General features: G+C 46.0%; 2 protein-coding genes across 2 annotated transcripts; both read right to left on the bottom strand.

Moving 5' to 3' along the window:
* Window positions 1–677: 677 nt before the first annotated feature.
* On the bottom strand, window positions 678–3,414 carry LOC142471469 (vomeronasal type-2 receptor 26-like). Its single transcript, XM_075578267.1, has 4 exons — window positions 3,325–3,414; window positions 2,442–2,669; window positions 1,678–1,801; window positions 678–1,603 (listed from the first exon to the last, which is right to left on the bottom strand). The coding sequence occupies exons 1-4, from the start codon at window positions 3,412–3,414 to the stop codon at window positions 678–680; spliced, it is 1,368 nt and encodes a 455-aa protein (XP_075434382.1).
* Window positions 3,415–5,663: 2,249 nt separating this feature from the next.
* LOC142471468 (extracellular calcium-sensing receptor-like) lies at window positions 5,664–17,283 on the bottom strand. The gene is made up of 4 exons (XM_075578266.1): window positions 17,204–17,283; window positions 16,100–16,129; window positions 10,725–11,016; window positions 5,664–6,494 (listed from the first exon to the last, which is right to left on the bottom strand). The coding sequence occupies exons 1-4, from the start codon at window positions 17,281–17,283 to the stop codon at window positions 5,664–5,666; spliced, it is 1,233 nt and encodes a 410-aa protein (XP_075434381.1).
* Window positions 17,284–24,237: the final 6,954 nt, after the last annotated feature.

The following is a 24,237-nucleotide window of genomic DNA, read 5'->3' as shown; positions in this document are numbered from 1 at the left end:
AGGGGGCTGTAGTTGTTTTCACTGCGTTTGAATATAACTATCAGCCCTTACTATTGTGAGACTGCTAATATACTAAAGAGCACTATTATATCGTGTTAGCTCCCCTGACTCTTTACGTCTTCATTATAAGGCTCCCAGTATAATCTATCAGCATGGTAATCATTGAGGGTCCTGACCGTGCATGATTTCAATTAATTATGCATGCGCACTGTTTTATTATACAAGTATAACTGTAACCCAGTCCACTTTTGACCCCATAATACGAATAGGGGGTCTCTAGTGCTCCAGCTCTCATTTATAGATCTGGAGTTCATTGATTATTACTAGGTCTAATAATTTTCACTCATTAAGTTTACGAAGTGGTAAGAAAAATAGACACTACCACAATACTATACCAAGTGGACCCAATAGGGAATATAATTAACAGCAGTTATTTTCTTGTTGCTTTTTGTATATAGATCACTGATTGGCCATAGACATTACTTTACCAGTCTGATATACTTTTTATATTATTAAGAATTTATAGGATTTGAATCTTCACTCACTAAACAAAGACACCCTAGGGGCATTCTAAGGGGATATTTTCTTCTTTATGTTATCTAAAGAGATAACCTCCCAGTCTTATTCTCACTTCATCTGCTACCTCCATTTAATGTTTGACCACTGAATAATCATAACTAAACGGGCTTCTCCTTGCCACCTCTAGCATGGCTACTTAGGAAATGATTCTTTGTGTTCAGGTGGGGTCTGAAGAGGATGATGAAGCACTTAGGAACAAAGATACATACCACTATGGCCCAACTGGAGGACAAGATGGCAAAGACTTCCATTGCCCCGGTGTACTTGCCGTGTGCACTGAGGGAGGCCGGGATAAAGGACACCCAGACACTGAGGAAGGCCAGCATGCTGAATGTGATAAACTTGGCCTCGTTAAAGCTGTCGGGCAGCTGCCTGGCCAGGAAAGCAGCGATGAAGCTAACACTGGCCAGGAAGCCGAGATATCCCAGCATGCACCAGAAAGCAGTGGCAGAGCCCTCGTTACACCCAAAGATGATTACCCCAGGTTGGGTTGTGATGTCAGTTTCTGGGAAGGGAGGGGAAAGGGACAACCACATCACGCACACGCACAGCTGAATGAAAACGCTCAGCCCTATGACAAAGTAGGACACCTTTGTCCCTGCCCATTTTCTTAATCTGCTGTCTGGTTTGGTGGCCTTGAAGGCAATGACAACTGTAATAGTTTTGGCCAAGACACAGGAGACACAGAGGGCAAAGACAATGCCAAATGCCACCTGTCGCAGAAGACATTTCTCAGGTTGCGGGTAGCCGATGAAAGCCAAAGAGCAAAGGAAGCAGAGCGACAGGGACACCAGGAGTAGACAACTGAGGAACCAGTTGTTTGCACGGACAATAGGCGTTTTCCTGTGACAGATAAATACTCCCAGAATGCCAATTGGGATCATGGAAGAGGAGAGGGCAATGGCTGCTAAGTTGATGCCCAGTATTTCTGTGTAAGAGAAGTACTGTATGGTCTTTGGGTGGCATCTGTCCTGCTGGACACTGGGCCATTTGTCCCAGAAACATCGTTGACACTCCACAGCATCTGGAATGGGACACTGATGTCAACTTTTGTCATGAGTTATATGAGTTTTCCCAAACTATCTGTGACCTTCTTACCTGTTTGGTTGGAAATCTCTCCTTGGGGACATGGGACACACTCAAAACAACAGACGGGTTTTCCTGGTAAGGCCATCTTCCTAAACCCAGAGGAACAGCTTGGGCTACAGATGGAGAAAGGAACCTATGGGCAATTATATGGAATTGTGGGGAATTGCTCTGTCTTTAAAATAGTTATAAGGTTCTATATAAATGGTATGGGATGGGGCACAATGACAGATATTCTGTAATAAATAATCTGATCAGTTATTTCATGAGTTATCTTTGACTTTAAACCTAGGAAATAATTTAACAATTAAAATCTAAACATATGCTTAACTCCAAATTTTCTTATACTGTATACCTTCCTAAACACAGTTAAGACAAAAATGTGGTGAGATACAGTACCAATGTACAGAAAATACACCTTAGATCAGTTACTGATTTGAATACCATCTCATTATTAGCACTGAATTAATGGAACTTTGTGGACCTAGGCCTAAATCGTTCTCTCACACATCCACTCTCACACATGCTCTCCCTCTTTCATATTATCTCATCGCCTTTTCTCTCACCTAATGTAAACTCTGTCTCTTTCTTTCTCTCTGTTTCTTTATATATTTTTTACTTCACTCTCCCCTCTCTCTGTGTTTACTCTCTCTGTCTGTTACTGCTTCACCAACAAGTTGAGTAAGTGGATATGAAAAGATGGCCCTGGATTAAGAAGCCATTCATCCAATCTACTCAATGTATTTGTTCTTAGTATAAGAATTGCTCAGTCATACCTGTGTATCCCCACTAGCCCAAATAATAGCCGCACTGTCTACTCTCAAGACCTTTCCATCGAGGGTGCTTGAGTCATAACTTCCCACTTTCACCTGCTCCAAGGTGCCTATGTTGCTCAGATGCCAGTTCACGATATCGTAGAGGGCTGGAGGGTTCCCTTTAGCATCGAAAAACACCTGGGTCCTGTCTTTGATTTCAAAGTTTACACTCTTAATGTAATGGAGAAGCTGGAGGAAGAAGATATGAGACATTAAACCAGTGACTAAAATAGTTAGTCTCACGTGGGAGCAAAGTGACCTACTTACAATTACGTGCTTAATGGGTTAAAGGTCAGTCCCACATAGGAGCACTGTGTCCCTGAAAAAGTGAATAACATCAGGGACCCATTGGTCAGAGCAGATCTGTGAGGCAAATCGTCACATCAAACCTTCATCAACACACCTACATTTGTGACATACCAGTGTTGTAACTGTTACATACTGTAGTACATGAGGTTAAAACACATATGTCCATCAATTTCAATTACATTTAGATTGCAGATACATATTCTATATTTGTACTTACAGTATATTGATCGAGTTGAAGGAAAACAAAAACTTCAGTGATACATTATCCAATGACATGGAGAAAAAATAATTCCTTTCTGACTCCAAGAATTGGCAATCAGATTACTCCCTGGATCAACAACCTTCCCATTTTTACTTATTTGGTATATCCCTGTATACCTTCCCTTTCTAAAAAGATGTCCTGTCTTTTTTGGAAGATATCTATTGTATCTGCCATCACAGTATCCATGGGTAATAAACCCCCCATTGTTACTGCCCTTACTGTAGAGAACTCTTGCAATACATGCAACAGTGGATTTGAAGATTGACCACTTACCTGTGGTGCCTCCTTGCTGCCGTTCTCCTTCCGAATGGCAGCATGAAATAAAGCTGCGGACATCACCAACGTGACGTAACACAGTGTCATGTTGCCGTGGTAACACAACATCATTACGTCATTTGACGGAACAAGGTCACGTTGAGATGATGTGTGGCATCACGTTGGTGACGTCCGTGGAGTCATTTGATGCAGCGATTCAGAAGGAGGAGGAGGGTGGCAGCAAGGAGACAGCTGCCACATGTAAGGCACTATACACCCAAGAGTGCGGCATCTGTGTATGGGGGCGGATATTTTAACCACCCCCATATTCTGCCGCCCCAGACCTGGGCCTATCGGGCCTAGTGGAACCCCCCCCCCCTGAATAAATTTAATATCATTTTATTGTATTAAGAAGGTTTACTTTATGTTATTTATATAAAGATGTGTGTTTTTGTTGTAATGTTGCATTTTTATTATGTGATTTGTATGTAATTACCATCATTATGTTCAGGTTAGATATTACGTGCTTTAGATAGAATGTGTACCCTAATTGTCAATCAGTGAATAATGGGCAGCCCTACATAAGACATTAGGTGAAGGACAGACAATATCGACACCTGATAAAGCCATCACGGCGAAACGCGTCGAGTCTGGACTTGTGACTTGGCAGAGTGCAGTGTGTTTGGAGAGAGACGGGGGTATCAGAGCTGAGCAAAAGGGTGTGCTTACCGGGACACAACATCCACCGTAGGTGACGTCAGACGCCAGAAGGGAAGAGTAATCTGAACTGCCAGACCCGGAAACATAACCAAAACCAGCTGCCACTGCGATCCTGCTGTGCATTTTCACTACACTGGCGACACACTTTATTCGAGCTCGGCTAGTCCCACGAATTCGGGTATACCCGGGTGTATTGAGGTTTGTGACTGTTTTCTGCCCGAGTGCATTGGGTTATTTTCCAGGCAGGGATTGAAGCATTTTATTCCCGCTGGCTGCAATACTGCACAGTATATATCTATATACTGCATTACAATTGATGAATTTATGCCATCTGGTAGACACGCGAAGCATTGCAGCCTATTAAATCCTAATCATTATCATTTAACAGATCAGCCGCCCATCAGCCAGGCATGAACCCAGGCTGGGAAGGCAAACGCAACGGGGCTTGTCAGAGGTGAGGAGCGGCGCATTCCAGGTATCTGCCAGGTACATACTGGGTATTTGCTCGAATAAAGTGTGTCGGTGCAGTACATGCCCATATTGTTCTTAAAATATGTGAGTGGAATTGCCACATGTTACTATCTTTGAATATATTCTGCATTACATATTACACCAGGGAAGCAATCAGAAGATCTGATTGGAGGGTGCAGTTCTCAAAAGCCCTTCCCATCGACGTTGTGAAGTCACGGGATGTCACTGTGCCACGTGATGGCATGTTGTTATGGCAACGCATCACCAAGTGACGTTGCTGCATCGTGGGATGATGTGTTGTCATGGCAATGCGTTGACATGTGATGTCACGTCAACATGACGCATCAACGTCAATGACGAGGTCTTCTCTCCTAACGAGGCCTCACCTTCTCCCTCTGCAATCATTTAATTGCTGTAGGAAATAGTACAGAGTCTCTGTTACCATGATACAAATTCTTGGGGGGGTGGAAAAAAACCCTGGCACCTCCCCCCCTCCTGGTTGCGCTGCTGTACTACACTATGTCCTGCCTCTTCTTTTTCTGAGATTATCACAGAAGACAAGAAGAAGGAATCCTCTGAAGCAGAGTTCATTCTGTCCCTGTTTTCCATTTGGTCACGGATTTGCGCTTCACCAACTATAGAAACAATATAACTTTGTGGGATCAACACAGCCATTGTGAAGGTGTGAGCTGCAGTGTCTATGGTATTTCCACCTGGATGCCTATTCACCGAGCACATATCACTAGGAGAGCTTCTTTTGTTTGTTCTCCAACCCTCACGTAACTTGCTGCCCAATTGTGTATGACCTCGGATCTGTATTGGACTTTGCTTTCCCTGATCCTTTTCCTCAGATATTTCCTTCCTGAATTCTGTTCTCCCCAGTGTTCTCAGATTGATTGTGTGTCGTTATTCTACAGAGAGATTATAACTTGTCTGATATACTAATCTATGTCTAATAAGATCTAACACATGCAACAACAATTTTGTGTTTGTCGTGTGTTCCTTTTGAGTTCTGGGGACCATATTATTTTTTCTAATGACAGTGACCTGTTTAATGTGTCAAATGGTGCATCCCAGAGAGGTGAACTAATGACAAGAGACCTACTGATAGTGATATTTGTAATGGGTTAAAGGGTCAGTCCCATGTAGGAAACAAGTGAAAAAGTTCAACTTACTTGCCAAGGACGAAACGATGAGATGTTGGCACAGGCACCATTAAGGAATGGTCCAGTTCCAGGCTTACAGTGGAGCAGGCTTTGTAAGGACCATGCAATGGCATAAACTGATGAGTACACATTGAGACTGATTCTCAGATCTGCTTCTGCCATGGAGTGCTCCAGCTTCTCTCTTCCTGTACATTGTGGAATTGTGGTGTTACCTTTCCAGTCATCTAAATTCTTCTGGTCCCACCACTTACAAGAGAAAGTCTGCTCCCAGAACTCCTTTATGAATGTATCATTTTGGGAATTGGAGGAATGGAGGGTATGGAAGTACTCAAAGAACCCTGGCATCGGCCCAGAATTGATGGCAAAACCTATGGTGCCCACCAGGATGCTCTGAAACTTCTCCTTGGAAAGAAGAGAGGAGGTTGACCAAGATTCACTTGCCACCCAAATTTTCCCTGTCACGTTCTGCCTCACTAGCTCTTCCACCACCGGCAGAAGTGCAGAATCAGAAGACAACACCACAACTGCCTTGGCTGTTGACTCCCTGATGACACGGGCAATGTGGGGAGCATTCCTGTTGGGTTGGCTGGTCAAGATGTACTCAACAAAAGCTATGCAAGCCCCGGCCTTAACTATCTCCTTCTGTACCACCTGAATACCAAATTGAACGTAGTCATTGTCAGTGGCCAGGAGACCAATCCAAGTCCATCCAAAGTGAGACACCAGCTGGGCCAGACCTTGGGACTGAAACTCATCACTGGGGATGGTTCGGAAGAAGGATGGGAACAGATTCCGATAACTGAGCAGAGGGCTGGTTGAAAAATAACTGATCTGTCGAAAAATTACAAATGAGGACAAAATAACTTCTGCAAAATTTGACTCTGTCAGTTCCATTATAGACCAGGGTTTACAATTGAAAAAGACCTGTGGAGTTTGGAAAGTTCTGTACATGTGAATAAAATATGGAATGTCTGAAAAGGTTTGTACATGGGAAGGAGATACCGGCAAGGTCCGGAATGGTCTGTACATGTTAGGAAGAGACACGTGTGGTTAGGAAAGCTCTGTGTATATAAAATACACATACATCAAACCTGTGATCCTCCTTTTATTCAGTATACAGCTAGGAATAAGATTGGCCTCACATTTATGGAAAACACATACACAATCCCTGCGCTCCTCTCAAATTGTCTTTTTGTCTAGTGACATTTCTACATTTTGATCAGTCTAGCAGATACCTACTGTATACTGTACTAAAGTATATTCTTTCTTATTATCCTATGGACTAAACTTAGTACAATATGTGAGATTGTCCAAAGGGTTATATGAATGAAGCATAATGATATCTGATTTAGTGCAATTAATAACTGGCATAAGCCAGTAACAAGGTTCCCTTAGCACTGGGATGGAAAGATCTGGGGCAACTGATCAGCCAGGCACCTAAAATATCCTCCCTGGCACCTCTGCTGTGTGCAGTGATGCCTGACCTGATTGACAATTCCTCGGTGCGTACCTCGGTGAGGAGAGCCAGAAGGATCGAAGAGCAGGAAGCAGGGGGACCGCAAGGGCTGGGGGCGGGGCTAGTTGGAAAGGGGTGGGTATAGTCAGAGGAGAAGTAGATAATGTATAAGTTTGTGTGTGTGTGCGCACCGCCACTGACTGGGGGGGGGGGGGGGGGGGAGAGCCAGGACATCTGTACCAGACCTGGCAGCTGTGGGTGGCCTGGCAGGCCAGTGTTTTCTTCTCTGCTTCGGCCGACCTCCAATGAAGGCCTTCTCCTGGCACCTAAACTTCTCAGTGTCGCACCGGAAGCCTCCCCCTAAGGTGAAGGTGTGTGTGTGTGTGTTTATGTAGATACTGGGGTTATTATGTGTATTGGGGGAGAGAGAGGTGGGGGTCTGTTTGAGAGGCATAGGAGAGAGATTTGTGGGAGTGGGAGAGAGAGGTGGGGAGTGGGAGAGAGAAGTGGGGGTGGGAGAAAGAGATGGGATAAAGAGTTGGGGGGAGTGGGAGTGAGGGGTGAGGGAGAGAGGTGGGGTTGTGAAAGAAAGGAATGGGAGAGAAGGGAGGGAGTGGGAGAGAAAGATTGGGGGTGGGGTTGTGAGAGAGAGAGGTGGGAGAGAGTGGTGGGGGTGGGATTGAGAGGTGAGAGAGAAAGAGGGAAATAGAGGTAGGGGTTGTGGGATAGAGGGAGAGAGGGATGGGAGAGATAGATAGGGAAGTGGGAGAGAGAGGTGGGTGTGGGAAAGAGGGGTGGGAGAGGAAGGTGGGGGTTTGGGTGAGAGAGGTGGGGGAGAGAATTAGGGTTGGGACAGAGAGATGGGCGAGGGAATTGGTGGGTGTGGTAGTGAGGAGTGGACGAGAGAGGTGGGGTTGTGGGAGAGAGGGGTGGGAGAAAGGGGAGGGAGTGGAAGAGAAAGGTGGGGTGGGGGAGAGGGGAGCGGGTGGGGGTGGGATGATAGAGAGAGGTGTGAAAGTGGTGGGGGTGAGATTGAGAGGTGGGGATGTGAGAGAGAGGGAGAGAGATAGAGGTAGGGGTTTGGGAGGCAGAGGGATTTAGGTGGGGTGGGGGTGACAGGGAGAGATGGGTGGGGGTGTGGGAGAGAGGGAAAGAGAGATTTGGGTGTGGGAGAAAGGGGTGGGGGGATGAGAGAAATGAGTGGGAGAGATAGGTGGTGCTGTGAGAGAGAGGGATATGAGAGTGGGAGAGAGGGGCTGGGGAAAGAGGGAGAGAAAGTGGGAGTGAGGGAAGGAGAGAGGGTTGTGTGTGGATGATGGAGTGAGAGAGGGAGTAGGTAGAGGATGACAAGGATGGAAGAGATGGGGTGTGGGACATAGAAGGGGAGCTAGAAAAGACTGCTGACACTAGGTGTGAATGGGGTGTAGAGGGCGGGCTGTGGAAACACTAGTCCCGGGCCACAGGGAAGATGCCTGTGGCTCTGGTTATTGGGTGTGTAGCTTTGCAGCCCTGTATGGGGAATGGAGGGCTTGGGGCTAGAAAGAGACGAGATGGAGATTATGTGAGGTTGTTAGTGTGTGTATGTGTATAGCTCACAGCGGGTACCGGAGGGTGGGACTAGGTGACCCTCCAGGTCACTGTGACTGATAAAGGTGGGGAAACTTTCACCTCCCTGGGCAAGTGCCAGGTAGGGAGCTGCAGGGAGCTGGAGCAGAGCCTGTCGCGGACCTGCAGAGCGGCAGCTTCAGGGGGGGAAGAGCCTGAAGAGCCCTTGTTACCCTTGTAGAGGTTATTATTGTGGGATTCATGGGGCCTTTTATCAGGGGGCGCACAGGTTATTATGGGATTCATGGGGCTGTATCAGGGGGCATAGATTATTATCCCGCATTACCTTGGGTGAGGTCCCGGGACTCTGTAGTGCCACTCTTCCGGTCGAGTGGAAGTTGGATCTCAGACAGTGACCTCCAGGCTGCTGCATGGTGAGCTGGCAAGACATAGCTCTGTCCCACTGCAACCTAGAGGGGGCCTAATCTTGGGGGCCTCTAGGCAGATGCCTAGTGGGTAATCCGACATTGGGGTCAGTGTGTGTGTGTGTCAGAGTGCCAGTGTGTGTGTGTGTCAGAGTGCCAGTGTGTGTGTGTGTCAGAGTGCCAGTGTGTGTGTGTCAGAGTGCCAGTGTGTGTTTGTACATGTGTCACTATGTGTGATACTGACATACACACATAGAGACACAGAGCCGACAACAGATAAAGAAGGGGTAGTATCCGCAACGCCCACCTCTATTGCGCCTAAAAATAAATTTGGCTTCTAAAAATCTGTTGGGCAACTAAGTTTTGTATATTTTCGGCAACCGCAGCATTACAGTAGTTGTATGAAGGACAACCGTGAGTGCACAAATTCCTAAGTGGAATGTCATAATACTTACACATATGTCTCTCATTTCTGCCAGCCATAGACACTCACCTCCTCTTCAGTAGAGATTGGAGTATAGACTAACACTGAGGTGTATACCTGTTTGCTAATTAGAGAATTGGTAAGGAACTCATAGCCTTAAAGGAGGGGACACACATCTCTAAATAGCAATGTAACTAAACAGAACCAGGTGAGACTTACCCCTGTAATGGAATGTATCAGTAACACTATCAGTCTGTCCCTAAATAGAGTATGAAGCTACAGTAGGAACAATATTGGCCTCACATTTATGCAAAACACATACACAATCCCGGCGCTCCTCACAAAGTGGCTGCAATTTATTAGTGACATTTCTACATTTTGATCCGCAGCCTAATAACAAAGGAGCCGTTTAGTTGCATCTTTGAAACCAAAAGGATCTACTGAAAGAAATACATGTACGTATTATTATGTTTCACTAAGGACCTTGTGCGCACTCACAGTTCTCCTCCGTAATGCTAAGGGAACCTTGTTAATGGCTGAACCTTGATGATGGCAAATACTCTCTTCCCCCTCAAATCTCAGTGACCCTCTACCCGGAAATAACATAATTAAATAAATAACCACAAACAAGGTCTGGAGGAACAAGGCCGCAGACTTTTATTAAAACATGAGTTAACCTGATTAATGCCAAGCCGCCTGCCAGAGTCCTTGGATAGAGGCCAAAGGTATACTCAAATCAATGGCCCTTGACTCGCCCCAAACTGGACGCCACTCGGCACGGACAGTTGGCGAGAGCGGGCCCCATGAGCTTACGTTTAAATGAGCTCAGCACACTCGCCACTGTCAGCCACCAATGGGCTTTTCCGATCATGGAGCCTCGCTTGGCAAGGTTCCACGTACTTAATCCCCCAACTGCCGCAGCTATAAAGGCAACAATGTGCTTCAAAATGTTGACCCCATTGGGATAACATACATGGAGTATTACAGTATCTCCCATCCTTATCTATCATATGTCCTTCATTACCTCTTAAACTGGAGTTTACCTTGACGGGATTCTCAGGCTTGAATAATTTGTTGATCATAAGATGTAACTAAATGGCTCCTCTGTACACATGAAGAAGTGACCTCCTGGGGGTCTGAAACTGATGCTCATGTGGGCTCTTACTCCAAGAAAGTCCATTTGTAACACACTCATACAGTAGCTTTCTTACCTGTGGGTATCTGTACAGTCCCAACATGTGGGCCATTAGGATGGAGCGTGTGGACGCAGATTCGCCAATGACACCTGCTAGAGGCGGCCCATTGTGACACCGGTAATTGGGGACGCTTCCTTTTCCTCCCGACAGCATCCCAAATGTCCCCTCAACTGCCCGTCTCATGTCAGTGCAGGTGTCAAGTATCTGGAAGCCCAGAGTGATGTTGGGGAGAAGATCAGGGTTTGAGTTAATCTGCTCCACTGCAAATGTCATCGCTCGCATGGTCTGATATCTCTGGAATTCAAACCTAGAGGAAGAAATGTCCCAGGCAGTGTGTTAGTGTCGCACAGACACTCAGACTGTCAGTGTCTCATATACACATATACAGAGAGGACATCCACCAGCCGGTCAGCTTCACACGCACATAATGTCTCCTTAGAATGTCAGTATCACACAGGGGAGCGGTTTCATTAGACTGTCATTGTCACACACAGGAGAGGCGCTTCCTCAGTTTGTCAGTGTCACACACAGGAGAGGCGCTCCCTCAGTTTGTCAGTGTTACACACAGGAGAGGGGCTCCCTAAGTTTGTCAGTGTTACACACAGGAGAGGGACTCCCTCAGTATGTCAGTGATACACACAGGAGAGGGGCTCCCTCAATCTGTCAATGTCAAACACACTGGCGATGCTCTCCCTCAGTCTGTCAGTGCCACACACACAGGAGAGGTGTTCCCTCAGCTGTCAGTACCAAACACAGACAGGGAGTGGGGCACCCACAGAGTCTGTCAGTGTCACACACACACACAGGGAGATGGACTCTGCCAGTATGTCAGTGTCACACACACAGGAGAGGAGATCTCCCAGTCTGTCAGTGTCACACACACAGGAGAGGGGCTCGCTCAGTATGTCAGTGTCACACACACAGGGAGAGGGGCTTCCTCAGTCTGTCAGTGTCACATAAACACACACACACACACACACACACACACACACACACACACACGGAGAGGGGCTCCCGCAGTCATTTAATATCACACACAGGGAGAGGGGCTCCCGCAGTCTTTTAATATCACACACAGGGAGAGGGGCTCCCTCAGTGTGTCAGTGTCACACACACAGAAGAGGGGCTCCCTCAGTCTGTCAGTGTCACACACACAGAAGAGGGACTCCCTCAGTGTGTCAGTGTCACACACACAGGAGAGGGGCTCCCTCAGACTGTCAGTGTCATACACACAGGAGAGGGACTCCCACAGTCTGTCAGGGACACACACACACACACACACACACACACACACACACACACACACACACACACACACACACACACACACACACACACACACACACACACACACACACACACACACACACACACACACGGCTCCCTCAGTCTGTCAGTGTCACACACACAGGAGAGGGACTCCCACAGTCTGTCAGTGTTACACACACACACACACACACACACACACGAGAGGGACGCCTTCAATCTGTCAGTGTAACACACACAGGAGAAGGACTCCCTCAGTCTGTCAATAACACACACACACGAGAGGGGCTCCCTCAGTCTGTCACTGTCAGACACACAGGGAGACCGGCACCCTTAGCCTGTCATTGTCACACACACACGAGAGGGAGAGGGGCTCCCTCAGTCAGTCAGTGTCACCCACACACACAGGAGAGAGTAGCTTTTCTGTCAGTGTCACACACATGAACACAGTTTACCCCGGTAGCAACAATGATAGTAACATTAATTTCAAACTTACGTCTGACATTTAAGATCTGCAGGTTTGCTTGTGAAAAGGTTTTTGCTGTAGCTTGTGCCCACGTGAATCGGAAAAGTTCCCCCTATAATAACGTTTCCAGACAAGCTCAGATATTCATTAATGTTTCCACCTGACAGAAGGCAGCCTCGCCCTGACTCCCAGCACATACACACTTCCACAGCTAATGTGCATAAACCCCACAATATAACGAGGAGCAATCTTTCCAATCTGTATATACAACAAATCCGTCTTTGTCTGGGAATCATTACAGGGAGAGAAGTTCCCTCAGACTGTCAGTCTCACACACACAGGAGAGGGGCTCCCTCAGTCTGTCAGTGTCACACACACAGGGAGAGGGGCTCCCTCAGACTGTCAGTCTCACACACACAGGAGAGGGGCTCCCTCAGTCTGTCAGTGTCACACACACAGGGAGAGGGGCTCCCTCAGTCTGTCAGTGTCACACACACAGGGAGAGGGGCTCCCTCAGTCTGTCAGTGTCACACACACAGGGAGAGGGGCTCCGTCAGTCTGTCAGTGTCACACACACAGGAGAGGGGCTCCCTCAGTCTGTCAGTGTCACACACACAGGGAGAGGGGCTCCCTCAGTCTGTCAGTGTCACACACACAGGAGAGTGGCTCCCTCAGTCTGTCAGTGTCACACACACAGGGAGAGGGGCTCCCTCAGTCTGTCAGTGTCACACACACAGGGAGAGGGGCTCCCTCAGTCTGTCAGTGTCACACACACAGGGAGAGGGGCTCCCTCAGTCTGTCAGTGTCACACACACAGGAGAGGGGCTCCCTCAGTCTGTCAGTGTCACACACACAGGGAGAGAAGTTCCCTCAGACTGTCAGTCTCACACACACAGAAGAGGGGCTCCCTCAGTCTGTCAGTGTCACACACACAGGGAGAGGGGCTCCCTCAGTCTGTCAGTGTCACACACACAGGGAGAGGGGCTCCCTCAGTCTGTCAGTGTCACACACACAGGGAGAGGGGCTCCCTCAGTCTGTCAGTGTCACACACACAGGAGAGGGGCTCCCTCAGTCTGTCAGTGTCACACACACAGGGAGAGGGGCTCCCTCAGTCTGTCAGTGTCACACACACAGGAGAGTGGCTCCCTCAGTCTGTCAGTGTCACACACACAGGGAGAGGGGCTCCCTCAGTCTGTCAGTGTCACACACACAGGGAGAGGGGCTCCCTCAGTCTGTCAGTGTCACACACACAGGGAGAGGGGCTCCCTCAGTCTGTCAGTGTCACACACACAGGGAGAGGGGCTCCCTCAGTCTGTCAGTGTCACACACACAGGAGAGGGGCTCCCTCAGTCTGTCAGTGTTACACACACAGGGAGAGGGGCTCCCTCAGTCTGTCAGTGTCACACACACAGGAGAGTGGCTCCCTCAGTCTGTCAGTGTCACACACACAGGGAGAGGGGCTCCCTCAGTCTGTCAGTGTCACACACACACAGGGAGAGAGGTTCCCTCAGTCTGTCAGTGTCACACACAGGAGAGTGGCTCCCTCAGTCTGTCAGTGTCACACACACAGGGAGAGGGGCTCCCTCAGTCTGTCAGTGTCACACACACAGGGAGAGGGGCTCCCTCAGTCTGTCAGTGTCACACACACAGGAGAGGGGCTCCCTCAGTCTGTCAGTGTCACACACACAGGGAGAGAGGCTCCCTCAGTCTGTCAGTGTTACACACACAGGGAGAGGGGCTCCCTCAGTCTGTCAGTGTCACACACACAGGGAGAGGGGCTCCCTCAGTCTGTCAGTGTTACACACACAGGGAGAGGGTCTCCCTCAGTCTGTCAGTGTCACACACACACAGGGAGAGAGGTTCCCTCAGTCTGTCAGTCTCACAGACACAGGAGAGGGGCTCCCTCAGTCTGTCAGTATCACACACACAGGAGATTGGCTCCCTCAGTCTGTCAGTCTCACACACACAGGAGAGGGGCTCCCTCAGTGTGTCAGTGTCACACACACAGGGAGAGAAGTTCCCTCAGTCTGTTAGTGTCACACACAGGGAGAGGGGCTCCCTCAGTCTGTCAGTGTCATACACAGGGAGAGGGGCTCCCTCAGTCTGTCAGTGTCACACACACAGGGAGAGGGGCTCCATCAGTCTGTCAGTTTCACACACAGGGAGAGGGGCTCCCTCAGTCTGTCAGTGTCACACACAAAGGGAGAGGGGCTCCCTCAGTCTGTCAGTGTCACACACACAGGAGAGGAGTTCCCTCAGTCTGTCAGTGTCACACACAGGAGAGGGTCTCCCTCAGTCTGCCAGTGTCACACACACAGGAGAGGGGTTCCCTCAGTCTGTCAGTGTCATACACACACACACACACGCACGCACGCACGCACACACACACACACACACACACACACACACACACACACACACACACACACACACACACACACACACGGAGAGGGGCTCCCTCAGTCTGTCAGTGTCACACACACAGGAGAGAGTTTCCCTCAGTCTATCAGTGTCACACACACAGGAGAGGGGCTCCCTCAGTCTGTCAGTGTCACACACACAGGAGAGGGGTTCCCTTAGTCTGTCTGTGTCACACACACACACACACACACACACACACACACACTAAGGGAGAGGGGCTCCCTCAGTCTGTCAGTGTCACACACACAGGGCGAGGGGTACCCTCAGTCTGTCAGTGTCACACACACACAGGGAGAAGGGCTCCCTTGGTCTGTCACACACACAGTGTCCCCTCAGTCTATTAATGTCACACAGGCAGGAAATGGACTCTCACTCCGTTTTTATAAGTTGTGTAGGTGTCCTGGGAATACAGATATTAATTACACCCTCTCTCATTAATTATCTAATCAAGAAATTGACAGCACCCTGGGAATCAGGGCTAATTCCAAATATACATTTCTTTTTCATTCTCAAACATTTCCACAAGGGACAAATGACAGCAGCTGATGTCCCTAGTAATGAGAGGAATCATTATATGTTGTTGAAGAAGCATTATATGTACAGATTAGAAAAAGTTCTAGCAATTATATGGAAGTATAGGGAGCAGTTTTGGGTGCAATAGGAGAAATTTAGGGGCAACAGGAGAAGTTATAGCCTGTCACGAGAGACCAGGTACTTACTGCACCGACACACTTTATTCGAGCAAATACCCAGTATGTACCTGGCAGATACCTGGAATGCGCCGCTCCTCACCTCTGACAAGCCCCGTTGCGTTTGCCTTCCCAGCCTGGGTTCATGTCTGGCTGACGGGCGGCTGATCTGTTAAATGATAATGATTAGGATTTAATAGGCTGCAATGCTTCGCGTGTCTACCAGATGGCATAAATTCATGAATTGTAATGCAGTATATATATATTTACTGTGCAGTATTGCAGCCAGCGGGAATAAAATGCTTCAATCCCTGCCTGGAAAATAACCCAATGCACTCGGGCAGAAAACAGTCACAAACCTCAATACACCCGGGTATACCCGAATTCGTGGGACTAGCCGAGCTCGAATAAAGTGTGTCGCCAGTGTACACCTTTTTTGCCAGGATCATTCACTGAGCAAAACAAGATAGTAAAACAAATTGTCATTTATTTCATAGAAACAGACATACACACAGCGAATTACAAAATACAGAAGAAAACACACTTACTGAGAGTCTGGGCTAAAAAAGTAGACTTTCCTAGGTAAAAGAGAACAGAAAACAAGGTCTTTAGGTTGACCGAGACTTGACCCGAAATGTCCTGGAACTCAAATCGGCATGAAGTTCCAGACGCTACCGCTCTCTTTCCTTTGGAGATGCCGAAATCCCTTGACCAGGAGATAGTACAAAATGTCCTGGAACTGTTTTCGGCTTGCAATGACCGCCATGTTCTATTCTCAGAACTAGGCCCCGAAAAATGGGACTTAGAAAATATTTTGCCTTGGAATTTCGAAATCCGGCTCGCTGCTATTTCTCCTAGAGCATCTTTTGGTCGTTTCAAATTTAACACGTCTGTTCTTGTGCTTAGAATCTCTCGTACGGATTGGCTGAGGCATCCTTATAGTATTTCAGAGTTCATTCATGAAATATGGCAGCCAACCCGAGAGTGGGAAGAATCAACCTATCAGAGCGCAGCTAGTCTATCTAAGACGGACATGCATGGATTCACATTCTGACAAGGGCATGCGCCAACCTGGCACCTCTTCCACTTGTCAGTCAGAAGCCACCCGCTGTATTAGGCTCCTCCCAGTCTGGTCTGGGGCAAATGGTGGTCCAATGACTTCCATTCATCCCAGGATGTGAGTACTTGAGCCTAACTCCGGTACCCAAATGGCTTTCACACCTTGGCAACCTCTGAGGCTTTCATGTCCGGGACCAGAGTAGACTTTTTGGCACCAAGCTTGGTAGCCACATGGTCTCTCGGAACCGTGGACCTGGAAGTCCCCAGCTCATATACTGTACTGTGCACAAGTGTTATACACTTTAAAAATACCTTTTTAATCAAATATGCTTTACACTTTTATACTGTCTAAGTCTTTTGATTATGAGGGATAGAATGAGAATCTGTACTTTTATTCCCACTAGCCATATCCCCCACACACTGCAAACCTGACTTAGACTTTTAAAGTCCTCACAGCCTTATGTATAGCTGGAGCACCCCCAGAACCTCTATACCAGGTTCTGGGTGATCAGGGCATTAACTGGGCATCCCCCCTTATACTTGGGACCCCTTTACTGTTTCAGGGATAGCTTGCACCCCCATGCCCCATTTACCTTTCTGGGCTGTGCAGAAGCAGGAAGTTCAAACGGTGAGTCGCGCAAGAGTTTTCAGAGCAAGATTTTGACCAGACCATTGTGCTATACAGTATGTATCCTGGATTCCGACTTGATTCCCGGGTACATTTTTGGGGTATCCAGCAAATCTGGACCAGGACTACCTAGTCTCAATCTGGCAAGGCTTTCTCCGCAAAACCCACCCTGAAACTCATAGCCAAACAATCTCTGCTGGCACTCCGGGAAAGGTAAAACACAGAACATTCTCTATTGTCACATTATTTTTACACAATGCTTTGACAACACTGGGCTCAAGAGCTGACACTCCTGAACCCCAATACATGGATCAGGGGTAACCAAGTGGGCTTAACCTTTATGGTGACCCTGGTTACGCCCTCACTGTCGCATTATAGAGAGAGGTAATATGGAATAAATAGGAGGAGTTATAAGGAGCAGTGCAGTTACATGGGGTAATAGGAGGAGTTATAGGGGGCAGGTATATGGGGTAATAGGAGGACTGATAGGGATAGGTTATATGGAGCAATAAGGGGAGCTATAGTGACTGTTTATATTAAATAATTGGAAGAGTTATAGGGATCGGTTATATGGAGAAATCAGAGGTGTTATAAGAAAAATGTATGGAGAAATTAGAGGAGTTATAGAGCAGAGTTACATGGGGGATGAGGATAGATGGGAAGGGCATGTAACAAGTTATATCCAAATTTGCACCATAATATACACAAAAAAACATATTTTCTGCAACCACTTGATTAACATGATTTTTTTAAAGTATGTTGCATTATGGGAAATGAATAGAAGAGATAGAAAAGGGAGCAGAGCACAATGATCATTTAGGGCACTTTAGGGCTTTGCAGACGGCTGCCCGATTTGGTAGCCTTGAAGGCACAGGCCACCATGATGGGTTTAACCAAAATGCAGGAGACATAGAGGGCAAAGACCACACCGAATGCAGCCTGGCACTGAAGACTTTTCTCAGATAATCAATCAAAGAAAAAGAGCCGAGGAGTCAGAAGAGGGACACTAGGAGAAGACAACTTAGAGAGTAGTTGTTGGCTCTCACAATGGGAGCAGTCTTGTAACTCATGGAAAGACCCTTGATTGAAATGGGAATCATGGAAGAAAAGACACTGGAAGCAGCCAATGAGGCACCCACTGGCCCTTCATAGGAGAGGTACTTGTCACGGATGACCAGAAATTTTAACAAATTTATACCAGGATTATTCATTAGACAAAACACAGTAGTTGAATAAAATTAGATTTATTCAGGTAAACCCACGTACACGTGTGGGAGAAAGCCCTCCCCGGAAGAAGTTCCCTTGCTAGGAACGAAACGCGCGTCGGGATGACGTCATAGCGACGTCTGATGTACTGACAAACTCACAGGAGCTTGTCTTCGATCTCTAGAATAGAACAATATTGATGTGGGCCACAGATGTGGATCTCACTAGCCAGTGACAGGGACTATTAGGTCTTGCATCCACACTGGTTAGGGCACACCACATATGCACTAAGGGCTGTGATTACCCCACAGGAAGCGGTTGCTAACAATCTAATCGTGAGTGTATGCTATTAGCTTGGGGTCTTCTTATGCCCTGTTGTAACAGATTGGCTACTAGGATAGACTTACCTGCACTTACCTCCCAGCAACGCTCCCCCCGGTCTCACCATCACAGGGGTCTCCTTTTGCATGGGATTGCATCTGGTCTGTCTGTGAATGTAGCAATGCTATATGTACAACTGTAGCATTGCAACACAGTGTCATATCACCAATGCTCCCAGCGTTCTGTGCATCACAACACTTGCTTAGATAGACTACTGCCCATATTCATTCATGACAGGATTATATTTAGTGTCTATCTCTTGACTCATTGTCATCCAAGTGTTGTGAGATATAACAGTATACCTATTCTATTGTGTATCACACCAGTTATTACACCACCTGGTCATTTAGAGTGATTTCACATCAGAACTATATAGTACATCAATTTAGGTTTTATATACATTTTTTATGTTTGCATTATTCCATTATTTTAATAAAAATTTATTATTTTCATTTAGTAGGGTTGAGTGCATCACATAGGGTTCTTGTCCCCCTTTCTCCCACACGCATATGTTTCACCCTGATAGCACCTCCCTAGTAAGTCTATTTCGAGCTGAGCAGGATTTTCCCTCTCCATACCCCCATCTTTCCCTCCCCTCTTCCCCACTGACTCCAAACCCACGTACACACAGTGAAATACAAGATACAGGAAATATATACACTTACTGTGGCGCTTTGGAGTGAAATCTGGGCTAAAATTCTTTGGAAGGTTTACCCTGATCGGGAAATCTTTATTGATGGCCTGGTTACGCAATCTCACCATCACACCTTCCCCCTCAAGATGAAGGCTCGGTGGCAATCACCCCATCCGTTGACTCCACCAGCCTGGTACTGGCTCACAGGAAATATCCTGTCGGGAAAGTCCATCAGCATTTCTATGCTCGCTGCCTTTCTTGTGTTGAATAGTAAAGTCAAATTCTTGCAAGGCAAGACTGCAGCGAAGTAGGTTGCCATTCTCCCCCGACAACCTTTGTAACCAACTTGGGGCCTCATGCAGTAAAGGAATTTGCAAAAAAAAATTGTCAGAATTTTTAAATTGTCATTTTTGGTTGCTATCACGGTATACAGAAAGACCCGAATTCCAGTGATAGTAACATTTGCAGAAATGGCGGGTAGCCGGCGGCGATAGGATCTGCCCTCCAAAAAGGCCTTACCCAGGAATTTTTTTTCATTTCAATTTGAATACAAGAGTAGATGAGCAGGGGGTCTCCGGAGCAGAACCACGTTGGTTTCAGGTTCGGGGACCCCTGCTTCCCGAGATATAGGCCCCGTTATGGGGTGTTGGTATCTCCTATGAATTTGATTCCCACGGCCACGTGACGTGGGACATTTAAATGCATAGGAGGAACCCGCACCCCATGACGGGGCCTGGATCTCTGAAAGCTGGGGATCCCCAGACCTGAAACCAACGTGGTTCTGCTCTGGAGACCCCCTGCTCATCTACACTAGTATTAAAACACAAATTTAAATAATTTAAATAATTTAAAAATTCATTACAATAGCGGCTATCTGCTATTGTAATGAAGCTGCTTAATTGTAATTTTTATTAACAGTTTGTGGGAGCAGGGGGTCTCCTGAGCTGAACTGATTTCAGCCTCGGGACCCCCTGCTTACCGAGTTACCCTGTCTTCTATCTCTGAGCATTTCCAATACTTGGACAATCAGATTGCTTCCCTGACTCAAAGTCTGGCAACAGTTTCTCTACATGGGGATGAGGATCAATCCCAATCCAGAATTGTTAGGTCTGCTACTCTGTCTGTTCCTTCCCCTGAAGCTTCTCTCGAGAGAGAGAGCCACGTCTCCCCACGTCTCCCCATCCCAAGGATGCCGAGGTTCCTCAACCAATGTGACATACAGTTCAAGTTACAGTGGCGTCCGACCTGAGTCTAAAACGGCTATATCCGCGGCTCTCAGATAATCCCTGTTAGGTGCGTTTTTTGTTTTTTTGCCCGGACTGAACTGCGTTATTTTAGCGCTCGTGATATTAGCATTTTATTCTCGATGTCTGCAATACTGTAATGCCGTGTAAAAACTCAGGGGGGCGTTTGTGAGCTGTTGTCTTGGAAGTCTAATACCTTCGCGGTTCAACCTACGTCAGTACACAGTCTGTGTGTGCGCGTGCAGTAATTGTAAATTTGCATATTTAAAGTATACATGCATTTGCAGTGCGTGCTGTACTGTGCAGTATGTCTCATTTGAAAATTGTTGAAACGCATAGGCATGTACAGTACTGTAACAGTGTCACATTTCGGCATATACAGCGCTCTCCCCTCTCTTAGGATTATTAACTGCACTGCAGGGTATTTCAACTTCTTATCTTCTCTACAATGCAGTACATCTCTCCCATACCATTCCTTTGAACGTGTGTCTGGTTTCAATCACATTCCTGCTTGACAGCAGGTGATTACTACGCATGCGCCTGTAACTTCGCCCACCACTGCTTGCTTGCTTGAGTGAGGGACCAAATTTTTTTTTTTTTCTTATTCTAACTCCTTTTTCTCCACAAGCCTGCAAAAGCCATCTTGATACTGTATTACAATATCCAATCTGTACTGTAGCTTTTGACTGCGACCCTGTGTGTTTGACTGCACATGGTTGATTTGTGTGCTTTTTACTGTACGTACTGAAATTATAGTACAGTATGTCATTATCTTTGAACTTCATGCAGCTGTACCCTGTAGCCCCCTCCCCCATGAACACACACAAGGCTAGCTCAAGGATTTGAAATTCCACGGAGTCATTAATTTTCTGAATCTTGACATTGTGTTCTTAGTCCGTCCATAGCCGAGCTACAAAGCCTCACTGCGCCTGCGTTTAATCCTCTTTGAGATGGGAGCTAGCTGCTTACTGTGCATGACTCACCCAAACCCCCCTCCACAGTCATTAATTTTCTGAATCTTGACATTGTGTTCTTAATCCGCCCATAGCCGAGCTACAAAGCCTCACTGCGCCTGCGTGTAATCCTCTTTGAGATGGGAGCTAGCTGCTTACTGCGCATGACTCACCCAACCCCCCCCTTCCACAGAGTCATTAATTTTCTGAATCTTGACCCAACCCCCAACCCTTTGAGGCTTTGTTTACGATAACGCTTTGGAAAATCCCTTCTCGAATTTGAAATGTAAATCTGATTTCCACAGCATTGTGAGAATTGAGAGTTAAAAAAAACATTAACTGATTCATGTTGTTTTGTCATTCATTCTTATTCATTGGTATACTGTAGGGGGGGGGTTGTCAATGATTATGATTAGCAGGAATGTAAATAAATATTTATTTTATTTTATCAGGAACCAAAAAATACAAATAAAAAAATAATCATGAAAAATACATAATGCAGTCTTTATTAAGTTCTTCTGGCAGATTGAAATTGGATAAACATTTAGAAAACATTTGTAAAACATGAATAAACATGAATAATGCACATTTATAAGAATATTATTTAATAATATATAATGTAATATATATATATATATATATATATATATATATATATATATATATATATATATATATAGCAAGATATATTCATATACGCATTGCCCTGAATAGAATTTCTCCATTTTATATGCCATGTAATAAATACAATTGCCTATCACCAGTTGGCAAATATGCAACCATGTATAGATTCTGTTACAATACATATGTCATCATTATGTCAATCTATATGTAAAAAACGTCGTTGTATTAAGGTTTGGTTTCAATCAAATACATTGGGCCTAAATGAAGTAACCCAAAGGTATTAAATTAATGAATGAATGTACGTTTATATTACCCTATTGGAAATGCCATTACAATGTACAGTAGTTACAATTAACGTAACAAGGTTTAAATTTACACTACCCCCCTATGAGTAACATTTTGGAAATAAGAGGAATAATATATCCCATTTATAAATACGTATACAAAATTGTCCAACATATAGTATGAGAACGTAATATGGTATACAAATATATAGCCTCTCTAATGGAGGTATAATTAAAAAATACTTAACTATAGTGAGTCCATCTAAATTGAAGGACACAAATGGTTAATTAAATATACTTAATATCTATTGCTCCTTATCAAGTTCGAATTCAGATGTTTATGTATAATTGTAATGAAAGTAAAATTATATAGATTAACGCAGTAATTGCTTTATTCTTCAGTTGGTAACATACCTCAATGCATTTAAATTGATGACAATATTAACCAAATTAAAACCTCAATAGAAAACTTTTTTCTGTACAATGTAATTAACAATTTCAATTGAGAGGTGCTTTTTGTAATTTCTAAATCAACCAGATAGCCAATCACGTAATGGAGGAGGGTATATCTACACAGGAATAGGGACACACAGTGAGATCATCCCCTGACGAAGCCGAAAGGAGAAACGCGTAGGGCGTGGGTTTTGAAGCAGTGAGAGTGAACACAGGACATTGGGGAGACTAGCCAGCAATTTCCAGCTGTCTGGCAGTGATTTTTATCGGTGTACCTGCTCGGTACATGTCTTTAATCAGTTGGTGTAGGACGCAGACAAACACAGTGACCGGGAGATTTGGAGACGTAATCTCGCGAGAAGACGTGACGTCACCACGCCGCTGCGTGCAGGCGGACAGCCAGGGAAGAGAGGAGCAGTGAGTGAAGCGGGGAGATCCGCAGACCAACAAGTCGGATAGCGATCAAGGGGAAAAACGCCACACCATACCCCTGGAGTAGCGTGAGTACTACCAGCACATTAGGTACGGTCATAGACACAAGGCCCTTAACTACGGGTTTTTCAACAACTTTAATAGTACCCCGCTCTCAGAGGCTCTGGACAACATTGGGAGTGCCTAAATAAATGACTCCATACCCCTGGAAGTTTGGCAAGAACATTATATATGGTTATAAGTACATTGTGTAAGGAGTTTACTGGAGCTGTGTATAAGTCCACGGATACTTACCCCTGATGAGTGTGAGAAGCTCTAAATTCTCAAACGCTTTTACCCAAACTCACAAAGTGTGAGTATTTTACTTATTGTCTTTTTATTAATTTTATAATAAACTGTGTTACACTATGTATGTGTCCCACTTCTCTTCCTATATGTGATACTTCACACGACGATACGGTTCCTGTAGATGAGTTGCTGCTGGCTGTTCCAGATCTTCATTCATTGTTCCTGATCCCAGAGTGGATACAAGGCCTGATTTTATTCTACCTGCTGTAAGTGCATATCGTACCCTCTAGCAGACAAATTGTTTGAACGCATTACCCTATGTTTGTTTTTCTTGTTTTTACTTGCGCCTAGGTCACTCTTGTTTGGATATCCCTTTATACCAGCCCGTGGAGCGGTAGACCTTTTGGCTGCAGATTTAATCAGGGAAAGTTAGATTGTGAGGTAGTATACCCTCCTATATATGTGGTAAATATCATTATTAGTCTTATTGTGATTGCGCT

This window comes from Ascaphus truei, chromosome 20 (assembly GCF_040206685.1).
Source record: "Ascaphus truei isolate aAscTru1 chromosome 20, aAscTru1.hap1, whole genome shotgun sequence".
Lineage (NCBI taxonomy): Eukaryota > Metazoa > Chordata > Amphibia > Anura > Ascaphidae > Ascaphus > Ascaphus truei.
The sequence above is the reverse complement of the archived record's forward strand: the minus strand, read 5'-3'. Positions and strand labels throughout refer to the sequence as shown.

What these genes read in the sequence shown, in the direction of transcription:
- LOC142471468 (XM_075578266.1), bottom strand. Translation starts at nt 17,283, where the DNA reads ATGGTCTGGTCAAAATCTTGCTCTGAAAACTCTTGCGCGACTCACCGT. An exon ending in CTTCTGCACAGCCCAGAAAG is followed by an intron (nt 16,130 to 17,203) that starts GTAAATGGGGCA and finishes TCTTTTACCTAG; the next exon opens with GAAAGTCTACTTTTTTAGCC. An exon ending in TTTTTTAGCCCAGACTCTCA is followed by an intron (nt 11,017 to 16,099) that starts GTAAGTGTGTTT and finishes TTCTTCCTCTAG; the next exon opens with GTTTGAATTCCAGAGATATC.
- LOC142471469 (XM_075578267.1), bottom strand. Translation starts at nt 3,414, where the DNA reads ATGACACTGTGTTACGTCACGTTGGTGATGTCCGCAGCTTTATTTCAT. An exon ending in GCAGCAAGGAGGCACCACAG is followed by an intron (nt 2,670 to 3,324) that starts GTAAGTGGTCAA and finishes TTCTTCCTCCAG; the next exon opens with CTTCTCCATTACATTAAGAG. An exon ending in AGAGATTTCCAACCAAACAG is followed by an intron (nt 1,604 to 1,677) that starts GTAAGAAGGTCA and finishes GTCCCATTCCAG; the next exon opens with ATGCTGTGGAGTGTCAACGA.